General features: G+C 34.3%; 1 protein-coding gene across 7 annotated transcripts in view; it reads right to left on the bottom strand.

Moving 5' to 3' along the window:
• The window catches only part of SBF2 (SET binding factor 2), a 288,893-nt gene that overhangs the window by 38,854 nt on the left and 236,234 nt on the right, over positions 1-13,805 (bottom strand). For 3 of the 7 annotated variants that reach the window (XM_052810407.1, XM_052810406.1, XM_052810405.1), the window contains exons 26-30: positions 13,118-13,316; positions 10,862-11,058; positions 5,469-5,606; positions 4,209-4,304; positions 466-537 (exon numbers count right to left, since the gene is read on the bottom strand). In XM_052810407.1, coding sequence (XP_052666367.1) covers positions 466-537; positions 4,209-4,304; positions 5,469-5,606; positions 10,862-11,058; positions 13,118-13,316 — 702 coding nt within the window. The remainder of the gene's footprint in view (positions 1-465; positions 538-4,208; positions 4,305-5,468; positions 5,607-10,861; positions 11,059-13,117; positions 13,317-13,805) is intronic. The other 4 variants (XM_052810411.1, XM_052810408.1, XM_052810409.1 and 1 more) reach the window with 3 other exon arrangements.

A 13,805-nucleotide genomic window follows, 5' to 3' on the forward strand; every position in this document is an offset into this window, starting at 1 on the left:
ATATTATTATGACTTTCTAATTTGGCAGAAATCAAATTTTCCCTGTTCACTTCAATTAAGAATAATTTCGGAAAGAACGTTCATTGACTAGGTAACAGTATTTCTTAGCTATTTTCTAAAGCAGTAGGAGTACTAAATGCTCTTTTGAAGAATTAATTTTTTGCTGTTTAAAATTGTCACATATTAGAAATTAGAAAATTTTCTACCTATCACTCCACATTAGATCATAACATTATTAAAGAATAACATGGTGAAGTGTGTGACTAATCACTGTCACTGCATCATACATTCAATGTCCAACCCCCCCGACAGGAAACAAAACCACAACACTGAACTAAAACACCAAAATTTTGTTAATGCAGAATCAGGGCTTTCTGTCAGTATCACTTTAGCATGTATTAACATATTGTAGTAGTTATGGAGATGGTAGAAAAGAATGTGCTTTCAGGACACAGAATACAGTACCTTGATGGACTCTTCCCTTAGTTGCTGATTTGGAATTTGAATGAGTGAAACATTTATCTCTGTACCCAAGCACTGGTAGATAACAGTTAAGACAGAAGGAGGAATGGAATGCACATTGCAGCGAGACACATTGCAGGAGAAAAGAAAAGGGTTACTTATTAATTTCCAAAGATCTAGTATAAATTGAATTTCTTTATAGCACATGATTTATCAGACAGCACAAATCTTAGTCATCACAAGACAAAACATCAATCAAGCCAGAAAACCAATACAAAATGGGAAGGAAGTACCCATTTATCAAAAAGGAGTAATTTTCATTGTCATTGCAATAGTTCCAAACATGTAGCACAGCCATCATGTGTTTTTCCATAATTATAATACCAAAGGAAATGTAACAATTAAATCATTCTGCTGAATACTTTATTGAAAGCTTCTATCCAGCTGAAAGTTAGCTTAATTAAAAATCCCAACCTTAGTGTTTTTTTAAAAAACCGTTTTAGTCTGTTTTAGGTACATAATTTGATAGACCTCAAAATCAAATCAAGAGTGCAAGATGTTAGTTCTATATACCTACAAACAATTTTAAAGGACTGTGTAAAAGTATATAACTTAGAAAATATGTAGTATCTATCACACAAAGAGATTTCCTCCCCCCTTTCAAAAATTCTCATTTTCAGTGGGAGCCTTACATGCATATCAGAGAGTATATTTTTGGTTCAAAAGTCACATCAACACAAGCAACTTCTTTTAATACAAATATTCTATTGAAACATACTGAAAGTGTTAATGTTTCCTGCTTTGAAAACAAGTGTCTGAGCTGAGTCTGTATTTATTAATTATAAATATCCTAGTATTTTTCCAACAGCAGCAAATCATACTGAGAAAACATTTTATTCTACTAAATTACACAACAATGCCAAGTAAGAAGTGCTGTTCTGTAGAACCACACTATACTTATAAAGTAATATAAGAAGAAAAGGTATGTATTTTGAGTGAACTTACAATTCTTATGAAAGATATCAACCAATATATTGCAAAAAAAAAAAAAAGGTCCAAGAATGAAAATATATTATGAAATATAAGTATTTGTCCAAATATTTTGGATCAGCAACAACTTAACTGGGCTTTAGGCAAGTACTTTGTTCCAATGTTCCAGATAAAATAAAACCCCATACCTGACAGGGACACAAATATTCAGGACAATTAATGAGTATTCAGAACAATGACAATTTTTAACAATGAGAAATACTATTCAAGCACCGGCACATATCTTTTAACTTAAATTTTAAAAGCATGTGTATTAAAAATACATTGGCTGGCACAAAAGATAGAAAATGTCATTTTCAGTTGGTGTGTCATAGCTGAACCTGGCTTTTGAGCCATGGTATGTGTAAGAATAAAAACAAGGAAAGAGGGAGGGATCCAGAATCAAAACCACAAAAATACTGCTATCATATTTTGTACAGTGTAGTGCAGAATCCATAGCTGCTTGCTATGATAAAGTAAATAGCTAACCCCATTGTCTTTTTTTTTTCCTTTTTCTTTTTTTGCTTTTTGAGTTATTCTTAGGAATATGAAGGAGAAAGAAATCACCATTTTTAGACTGCCTGCATAAGTCTGTTTTTTCAGCTTACCAAAACCCTGTATTTTTGGTCCCACATACAGTCTCGTGACACTACTTCACACGTGAAATAAAACTAGCTGTGAAAAAGCAGTAAAAAACTTTGCAATAATAAATCATGTGAATCAATCTGAGAACAACAATTTTAGCGATTCTATATACTTTGTGTATTCTAGAGTTTCTTCTAAACAAATTGGGTTAGCTAATCTAAAAACCCTAGTGTTTACTTCTCTACAGGGAGATGCTCCCTTTCCCTGTTCTCTCTTACCCTGTCAACTTCTCACCTTCACTAGGGCTCCCATTGTACTTGTCAAACATTCTTATGTTTCAGCAAAGTCCTCATGTATCCTGCTGAACTGTGAATAGACTGCAGATACTGGGCTGTAATTACACCTTTCAGATATATAGAGCAGGTGTGGCGCGAATCCAGCAAGACACAAGATAACTTCTCTGCCCTCTTCCTGATTACTGCTGAAATTTATCCAAAAGACTTCAATGTCCAACAAAACAACACGTCTGTGACTTAATACTGCCTTAAGACTCCTTTTTTCTTCACTGAGGAGCAACAAACTCATCCTATTGCACTTACCACAAACTCTAATCCCAGAAACCAGCAACAGTTATTTCAGTAATCCTTCTATCTTCAAAAGACAAATTCCATGCAGTCAACCAGCAAGCTTTCCCTTACTTATCTGGAGCACCTTCACTGCCCCTCAGCACCACTTTGCTGTTGGCATTTTTGTCCCAACACAAGGGGATGGATTACAACCTGTCTGCTGTCAACTACACAGCATTTTCACTGTTTCACAGTACAAAGTCAGGATGGGCACAGCCACCAATTCATCTAACAATTCCAGACACTATTAACTCCTGTTCTCTAAGGTCCCTAGCCATTTTACCTATCAAATTAAAATCACTATGTTTTTTCATCTCTATGTACTACAATAACAAGACAGTCAACAGAGAACATAAACAGAACTTTTAGATATAAAATATGCATATACTATGATTAATGAAAATGCACAGAATTTTCCATTTTTTGGTGATCACCATTTACCTGCCCTTCCTCTCTTCCCTTCTGCTACAATTCTCACACAACTTCTCTATACAGCTCTGAGTATTTTCCTTTCTTCTTTCCTTTCTCCCTCCCTCCTGCCTTCTTCCTTCCTTCATTTCTCTAATCCCGTCCATCTCTTTTGGAAGTTTTTCTCTACAAAATTGTTTTATTCTTCCCCATATGAAGCTACAGTTTTTCTACCACACAATAATTTAGGTTGGAATGGACCTCAGCAGGTCAAAGTAAGTCTAACTAATTTTAGATGAGGTATTGAAAAGGAAGAAAAGCAACTTTTAGATGCTTAGCAATAATTGTAAGAGGAGCCTTCAGAGATAAAAGGTAATAAATGAAATACAAAATGCTCCCTTTCGGGAAATAGATTCATCCCTATCATAACATATATTTAAGGAATTTGATGCACTAATTTATGCATGTATTGCACATAAAAAATCATAACAATTTCATCAGACTAGAAGAGTAAAAGTAGTTGGAATCCACTTAACAGAATGAAAGCTTCTTGTAGAAATGACACTGAGAAGCCCCTGTACCTAAGAATAACTATTTCCAAAGAACGCACTGTATCTCCCTACTTATTATGCCTGGCCACATAACTCCCTCCTTTACCTAGGGTAAAATTATTCAGATAGATTATTTGTATCTTTATGAAGCATCAGCTAATCTTCAGCCAAATGCCAGAATGATCTGTAATTGGAGATTCTAAAGTGCATTCAATCCTAATATAAAATATGCATTTTCAGACCATACATTTTAGACAAATTAAAAAATATGGATGAATCACAAAGTATTTAGAAACATAATTCCTAATTGAGTGCTTAATTTTCCACTAATTTCCAACATGAAACAAGCTTTATTTCAATGGTAAGTACAGGATTTAAACAGAAATTAGATACTTAAATAATGTTATGGACTAAGGCTAATCTGTAATCTGTATTTTGTTGTTTCAGAAAGTAATGAATTGGTAAGCAGCGTCATTATTTTTATTTCACTAACACTTTGTTATCATTTATTACTTCAAATAATAGACTTTGAGCTAGTCTTACTAACCTCCTCGAGCAAAGCTATTGGATAGATTTACATCCAAATGTCCTGGCACTACCTGCTTAAACACAGTAGACATTCTTGAAGCCCTCCTTTCAGTGCCTAAAGTCAGCCAAAAAAAGAATAGAAGATTAAAAAACTACAGCATTACTCAGACTAACACTTAACATAACTGATAAAATGTCCTTTTTCACGCAATACAGCTAATTCTTGCCAATTCTGTACTTCAGATTTATTTTTTAAGTCAGATGTATACATTGGCAACAGTATGGAGATGTTAGATACAGCTAAGCAATTGACATATTTTACAATAAATGAAGCAAAGCATGCACACTTTGGGAATGGTGTTATTTTACAAGAAAAGCCACTGTTTGGCTATATTAGGCCAATTACCACTAACTGAATAAGACAAGACAGACACAGTTTCAAGTCACATACTCCTCTTTCTAAGACATTGGGGTTACCTTCACGTAAACCTTACCAGGTTTCATCACATAACAACTGAAATAAAACATGGATTCATTGCTTCATGCTTCCACACAGGCTTTGCTCAAATAGTGTATTTTGAAAGAGTTTTCACTGCAAGTAAAGCTCTACTTGGAAATGACATTAAAATCCTATTATGAGTATGTAAAACACATGAAAATGCCTATATACCTTTCTTTGCTGCTGCAGCTAAATAGTGTATCTGCTCATGTAGAACCTGAGTTTGCAATTGCATATTTTCTCATTATATGAAATATAGTATTTTGCATTCTCTTCAATTTGGCAGTCTCTTATTCAATATACAGTTTTCAATACGCTTAATGTTATAAAAGACTTTAAAGTGCATCTTTGCTTTTGATTCTGTTATATAATTGTTGCATTTGATATAAAAAAAGCCTGGAAAGTTTTGGCATTTTGATATTCTGGAGAACTTTTTATTTTATTTGTTCCAGAATTGTAATAAATTACTAATGCCTCAAGACTGGCCATCATACTCAACTGAATTTCATCAAAAACTACGACCCACAGGTGGATAATCATTTACTGTCAGATTAAGAATACTGAAAAATATTTTGGGAAAGATTATAGACATCCTTTACATACGGAAAACACATTCACAGAACCTAAGAGTGAACAAGCTATCTAGAAAGTGTAACAATAAAGAAACAATAGAATTCATACGGGACATTGAACTAACACCAAATCAGAGAAAACTCACTTTTCAACTTAACCATATTAAAGAAACCAAAGAAACCAAAGAAATATATAAATGAATTTTACCTGGAGACAGAGCAATTGTTGGTCTAACAGTGAGAGTATTACTGCCATTCATTTTGCTGTGGACGGATATCACATTCAGTAAGGCTTGTAGGTATTTTTCCTGTTCTATACTGCTTGAAGATTCTAAAGAAGCAGGAGCTAGAGCCACAAGAAGAATGGAATACATTAAAATATAAGTACATTTATAAACACATAGAATAGCAAAATAGAAAGCTTATTATGTAAAGCAGAGATTGAAAATGTCATGGTTTGTCTATCAAAGGTTCAAAAAGCCATTCATTTGATGACTAAGAATGCTCAGATATTCATCACCTGGCTGCAGAGCAGCACCCAGCAATGTTCTCTTGCACTCCACTCCACAAAGCTAAACTTCCGAAAGAGTCTTTTACCTCATGGTCACTACTTAAAACATTCATCATTAGCCAGTGATCAATCAATAAAACCAGAATGGAGATGATGTAGTTTTCCCTTCACTCTCAGAACAAAAAGTAACATTTCTAAGTTTGTGCTACTTGTCAGCAAATTTCAGCCTTTTAAAAAAATGTGTAGAGAACAGGTAGAACTGTTTATTTAACAAAAGTAAGTTAAAACCATGGTCAACCAGCACTTCCTCATTCCAGTAAAGGAAGTTTATTTACCTATAACTGGAAGTTCCTCGAGATATATTGCACATTCACTGAAAGTATACATATGTCAAAAGACACCAGTGTTCATGCACTCTGCTGCATTTAGAGACATCAATGGACACAATCTACATGTCCTTCAGGTACCCTACCCCCAGAATCTGACCTTTTTAATGGAATAAAGGAGAGAGGAAAGAGGATGCACAGCGCATGCACACCTGCATAACACATGTTAAGGGATCTCCAATCATGAAAAGTAATGTTCCTGTTCCCTAGTGACAGTCTACCTGCTCCTTCACTAGCAGGTAACATCAGGAAGTGTCTTCCCACATGCTTAGGTAACTTGTAGGAGGGGGGCTGCACTGCTGTGAGAACCACAATTCCTTCTTTGAAAACCTCTGAATAATCCTTTACATGCATGTAGTTTCAGATGACTACTCTACATATCTCAGAAGCAGAATCATTTTCCAGTTGTTATTGATGTTGCATAAGTTGCTGGAGGCATGGAGAAAAACCATTTCAGAGAGAGAAGTGGCTGCAAAAGAATGGATGAAAGCAAAGCCAAAGAGGAAACAGACACAGTTTAAAAACAGAGGTGGAGGGAAAAAAAGCAAGATGAGAAGGTATGATGCTCTGAGAAAGTACTGAAGTTAAACAGACAGTCTACTTAAGACAATCTTAAGACTTAAAAAAGCTAAGAAACCAATAACAAAACACAGAACCAAGAAAAAAACCCTCAAAAATAAGAAGAAAAATTGATCTTAACCAGAAAAATGCCACCGATTTGTGTGCAGGTGCAAGGACTTACAGGAAGGGGAAATGAAGGTCAGGTCCTAGGCCATACTATGACAACAAAAATGTGTCCAGTCTCAATGAGTCAGATTTTTTTCAAATGCCAAACAAAATTTTTTGAATTCTAGTTTATTGCAGCCACCTCTGGACTCACTATAGGACAAAAATGTCATAGCTGCTTAAACCAGGATTTGGTATGTTGACCACAAGAGCCAAGATTTGGAATAAGAGAGAGAGAGAGTCGAAGAATTTGATTAAGCACATTTTGATCAACCACAATGGTAACTTACAAATAGTTTTCTCCAGTGATGATCCAATCATAGTCTATGCTGGAGACTAATAGACAGTAACCTAATTACTTGGAGGTGGCAAATGAAATTTCAAGAGAGCCCTGTTAAAATTAGTATCTAAATAGCCCTGTTAAAATTAGTGTCTGAATTGGAAATACAATTAGAAAGTGATTAGAAAATGTACATGCAGGAAACATCATGCTGTTTCTGTCTGACAGTGGAATAAGCCTGAAGAAAAACACTACTTTCTCTTCAACTCTTAAGTGGGGTTTACACATCCTGAAATCCACTTGAATGACCTCTGGGTCTTCTAGTCCTTCAAGCAATGCCACAAAAAGTCCATTTAGGTCTTTTCAATTTAGTTAAATGAAAGGAAATGAAATGTCTAAATGAAAGGATAACATCCTTACCACTTGCACTTAAAAAGTTTTATTTTGTGAAGAGTATTGTATGTGTTTTAGGAACATCTTGCTTTTTTTCCCTCCACCTCTGTTTTTAGCAAAGAGACTCAGGAGACGAATAGCTTGACTTATATGAAAGCCTGTTATTGAACTGAGCAGATATCTGAATTAAAGATTGAGGGCCATAATGTCCTTGTGAAAGATTATAGATGGAAAATCTTCCCTTCATACTTATCACCAATCATCCCATCACACAGTGGTTAACAGCAGTATAAAGGAATGAAAGACTACTTGTGACTCAAAGCATGAACCCCTTACCTGCACAGGTGAACAGGGATTTCTATAAAATGACTGATCTTTTAAGGGCTGTATCATACATGAAGGCCATCACAACAGCATGGATTTAAACAAAAGATGGGGATGGAGATCCTGATAGCAATTTTATAAATCCCAGGAAAGAAATGCATTGCTTAGTAATGCAGTAAGATTGCCTCAGCTGCCGATATGTGTTCTATATACCTGGTTGCAGGTTGCTCCACCTTTATATTGCAACAGGTCCTAATATAGTCAATAATCCAGCCTGTATCAAGGTAACTGTTACTACATACAAGAAACATAAATGGTCTTCCTACGTGGCAGTTGACCAATACTTGGCAATTCAGGTGTAGAATGTCATGTTTAGAACTACAATGCTCTGCAAAAAAATTCCGAGAAAGGCAGAAGTGAAATTCAGAAACCAACTTTCATGTTTCAAAGGAACTTTTGAAAAGACCTGTATACTCTCCATCTCATATTCAAACATATGTTAATATTCCTTTGTTAGAAAAATACAATTCTTTTGCACATGTAGTTTGGTTCCATACAACAATTCTGTATTGGGCATAATTTATGTGAAAAATATGTTCTGTGCTTCTTGTATAACACATTGATCTCAACTATGCTTTGAAAACTTGCTTAATGCATGATGTTACAGGAAATCACAAAAATGTTCATTACATTCCAGCAGGTCCTCTTTCTTTCTGTGTAGCAATCCAGAATCGCCTAATAAAAATCTACTCCTATGAAATCTCTGCTTAGGAAGGTATGCATCTGTCAACTTAAATTTAACTTATCTTTGTCCTCTTAGTTGGCATCACAATGTGGTTTTCAGTATAGACTTTCCTTCATTGTACACAACTCCTACTGAGGCAAATACATGCACCTGTGTATAACTATCTTTATTGATCAGTTTCTTCAAAAGTTTTGTTTCACCATGCTTCAACTTCACTATGAATAAAATAAATATCCTATAAATATTTTTCATTTTCCTTGCAATACCTTCCTGAGGAGAGTCTCCATTTTCTTCACATTTTAAAAGAAACAGTAACTCCAGAAGCTAATGTGTGACAGATACAGTTATTGTCAATCAGATTATCTATTGCCTAATATCCTGCTGCAATTATGACAATGGCAATATAAAAGACTATATAAAATTAAAAAAAGAAACCATCTACAAAAGCAATGAGGAAACGTGCCCTACACACAGGAAACATGCTTTAATGGGTCAAGCTTTGAAGATCTTGGTTTGGAAGGCTCTCATACTTCCATGTCCATAGAAATGGTAGCTACTCCAGAAAACATGGAAGTGTTTGTCTTTATATAATTTGCAGACTATTCCTGCAGAATTTTTTCAATTTATTCTATTTATACTAGGTTAAAGATGCTTGGCCAGTATTTCAGCTAAGACAATCAGTATTAAATCAGTTTATAAGACTAACATTTGAATTACCATGCTAGGATTCACACCATAAACCTGTGGAAAAACTGGTGTTGCTTATAGCTTTGCAGCTTCTGTGTTAACTATTGGTAGTACTTTAGTGATTCATTTAATGAAGGTTTTCAACAAAAACGCATTAGATAAAACTCATTTCATTAACTTGCTCCTCACTCCAACTAAAACCCGCCCCCACAAAACACTGAAGAGACACGCTGAATCAATGCTATAGCAATGAATATTCAGCAGATAATTAGTGATTCACAGATTAGTGTTAACAGCTGGTCCAGACACTGTCTGATGTAAAAAATGTTTCTCTAATGTCTCTGAAATTTTGAGATTTTAAAGGTGAATTTGATATACACAAGCCCTTATATAGCTAAACATTATGTCTGATATAAACTGTTCTTTACAGGAAAGAAAATTGTGGTTTTCATAAAGATACTCTGTGAAGGAAAAATTCAGGAGGACTATGCAGAAAATATTTAAATCATGTAATCTTCAAACTACTTTTATGCGACTTCCACATATTTGTACAGTGTGCTTGTTAAAGGTTTTGAAAAATTCTATAGAACAAACTATTCAGTAGAGTCAAACCTTTTAATTGCATTTTAGTCATTACTGGGGTGAAATGCAAACTTAAACAGGCCCAAGGAATTTCTTTGCTACCTTAATGAGCTCTTGGTATTCCAATTCTACCTCACATTTTCTTTTTCTCAAAAAAGAAAAAATATGGCCTAATTCTAGGATAATTTCTAAACAACTATCGGTTTGATTAAAAAGAATACTGACTTTTTCTTCAGCAATATGCTAAATTCACTCTTGGCATGAAATTAACTCTGAAGAAACTGTCAGCATAAGCGATGGAAATCCAAGCAGTCACAATAAGTATCCTAAACACTGCCTGTGAATGATGAAAGTCAACTAATGTTCTTTCCAAAATTAACGTAGCCCTAATGTTATATCCTTCTGAAAAAGTAATTCCTATATAAATTTATTCTGATAAATCTTGTGCTGGTCCAATCTTGATTACACAAAGGAAGAGATTTACTTAATGCAAAGACTGCAACTAGAATTGTTCAGTTCTATGCTTTATAAAAGAAAGATAAAAGTTAAACTAGTATTACAATGAAAAACATGAGAAAATCCAATGGATAATGGTCTCTCTAATATTTTATACAATCCTCTATTAAAAGGGACAACATACATTTATTACATAAACCAGTGCAAAGGAAAAAGATAATTTAAGGGAAACGGGAAGTTTGCATTGCCTTTGGCAGATACCAGCTTTTACCGAAGACTTTTGGTACATATATAATCTCTGTTCAAATTATTCTTTGACATTTTTTGAACCACTTTCAAACCATTCAGGATCTGCTTCTTGACATACAGTAATTAAACTGAACTAATGTAATATCAGATAACCATTCACATCCTGAGACTTTTGATTCAATTGTATCACCGATTTCCTCTAGAAAAATAAGTATTTCTACATAAAATTACTTATACAGAAAGCCCAGCTGCATCAATTCACCTGTAGTATGTGTGTTTTGGGATTTGAAGAGGCCAACAACACCTTTTCCATGAAAGCCCCCAGATCTAAGTAGAAGAGTACTGGTTTTAGTGTTCTTCCAACAGACAACTGGTAGGCGATTGTGACGGTAACAGCGAGCAACTCTCTGCAGACTGCTGTCTTGAATAGACTGAGGTACTACCAGAAGCCCAGGATAACTGTAGTAACAAAAGGGTGAAAAAAATTGAAAAATTAAAATTGCTTTCAAAGTTTTAAACAATGAAAAAAAATTCCTAAAATTACAAGCAAAATATACATCTTAATGGAAGTACCTCAACTGTTAGAATTATTTTTTATTTAGTTTTAGTCCAATCCTAGCAAATACATTGACTGGTAAAGAAAACTGCATTTTAAAAACAACTTTAATTACAAAAAATTTGTAAGGCTATCAGTACTAGTCTCTTTCCATTTAAGGCTATATTTTATTTGATAGTATTTTTCTTCTTAGTATAACTCTTATCTGTCACTATAATGAAGCCATATTTTTGAGCATGACAGAAAAGAGAATTTTGAGGCATGCAAATGATGCGGTAATTTTGTTTTGATGCTTGTATATGAAATATGAGAACTGAAAGGAAAGAATGTTAGATTGCCTAAAGTATTACAACTAAAACAATACGTTTCGGTTTATGTCAAAATACAGTTAAATTTTACAGTCAAATTCCTTGGAACAGTGTATTTGAAACTGCATTTTTGTGTACTTTTAAAAACACTACAATACATTGAGAGATTAGGAAATTTACTGACACAATACCTTTAAAAATAGAAAACCCAGCAAGACGGTAGTTGTGTTCATGTTAGTGAAAGAAGGATTCAAGCAATATGAAAGATTATTTTCTATCTCCTCCAAAAAATACTCAATTTAAATGCCAATTTAATATGTTAAGAAGAAACTAAGACAAGGAGCAGGGAATAGTTAGGCTTACTAAACAACTTTGTTCCTCTACAATATACACTGTTCCTGCAAATTCAGTTCTTTGACATTTATTAACTGCCCTCATACAAAATCAATATACATGATATTTACAGTCTACTTCTTAAAACACAGTAACCAAACTAATATGGCACTAGATAAGTATTTATATTCTGAGATTTGTAATCAACTTGGATATTAATTATCTTTTCAAAAAAATCCTATAAATATTAAAACCCGGTGGTTTTAGGGGAGGAAAGACTTGTCTGCATAACGTTCAAAGCATAATGAAAACGTACAGACTTAATGCCTTCATCTACATTGTACTCAATGGTGATTGAACAAACCCAGTCATTAGTCTGTTACTCTAGATAAGTCAGAAAACAAGAAAGGATCTAATATTTTTCTTGTGTGCCCTTCTTCCATGAGGAACTGGTGATTTCATTATCCATAATGAAAGCAATGACTAGCCAAAACTGGCTTTAGAGAATGCAAATGTTCTTCTGATATGACTCATGCAGATATGCTTTAGTATTAAAAAGAATTTTTGTGGGTAGTGGCAGTAAACTACATCAGCTTTCACAACAAAAAAGGAGTTAGTAACATTCATGTGTTAAAACACAGCATGTGACTTTCAGCACACAACAAACTTTTAAAGTAGTGTAGATACCTTCATGAATTCAATTTTAAAATGTATTTTTTATTTGAAGATGATAGTTATGTATAATTGCTTCTGAGGCTTGCTTTTTTATTTAGCAACAGAACAGATTTTATATGCAAATATATTACATAAATAATTTCCAGTACCAACACAGCAAGTTACAGAAATCATACCGAGAGTGCGTTCTACCAGCTAACTTTATTGGCTAAGCCAGAAAGCTGAAAAACAGCCTAATGATTTAGGCATGAGTGTAGAAAGCCAAGACAGAGAAACTCCTTCAAAAGGCAATTCAGAGTATCTAGGTTAGTGCTCTCCAAAAGCCCCAAGGGCACCCTCTTTCCATGAGCTATAGAAACAACCTGGGAAGGAAGACTTGCATTAATCTGACAGAGCTTCTGGGGCAGTTCTGAAAGCTCACTTCTGGCTACCATTGCTGGCAGTCTTTCTGAATCTGATGAATACATATGCAGCCACCAGAAGACGAATCTCTGAGTGCAGTACAAATAGCTTCAAGGTCACTGGTTGAACATTGCTACTATAGACAAAAATTTTCTCAGAGTAAGTTGCTTAACTGGATACATCATGTGGTATGTGTGCTATGTCATCTTTATTTTCAACTACTTAACTGAATTGGTAAACTCACCTCCTGCAAAGTGAATACATCCTGTTCAGTGCAGTTATTCTTAAGTATTCTGTTTTTGAGCGAGAAGAGTTACTACTGATGGTTCCTAGTCCCAAACGTTGATAGTCTCTGAAACAGGCTCTTTCTACTAATTGCTCCATTGTTGATTTTTCTGATGCTTTTAGGGTACCACTTGTGTGCAGCTCGCTGTCATCTGAAACTAAAGTTAAAAATCTTTAAGAGTTTGCTATTGGGGAAGCCAGCAGTTACACAGAAAACCATGCTATTTTCTTCTGAACAAAATATTAGTTTGTCTTACTGTCAGTGACAAATGACAAGAACTAATACATACAAACCACAGTTTATGGAAATCATAAGCAATAAAATAATATTTTGGTCAGAAAACCTGAATATATAGCACATTTACCTACTGCACTTGTGACTGGCATGGCCAACAACTTTCTTGATAAAATCCTGGAAAAAGTGATCTCATGTTCATTTGAACTGAATTGAAGGCAGATAATCTTTCTTTCAACAATTTATGAAAACCTGTTAAACTCACAACTGCTATACAAAGATGTATATAAGACAGAATAATGAAAAATGTGTGCATAAATTCATTAAACATCCAAGATAAAATGGACCTCACAATTCTTTTAAACTACCTTCAAAAGATGTAACAATCTTTTTAAGGCTTGGTTCAAATAAA

The sequence above is a fragment of the Harpia harpyja genome, chromosome 16 (genome assembly GCF_026419915.1).
Source record: "Harpia harpyja isolate bHarHar1 chromosome 16, bHarHar1 primary haplotype, whole genome shotgun sequence".
In the NCBI taxonomy this organism is placed as follows: Eukaryota; Metazoa; Chordata; class Aves; order Accipitriformes; family Accipitridae; genus Harpia; species Harpia harpyja.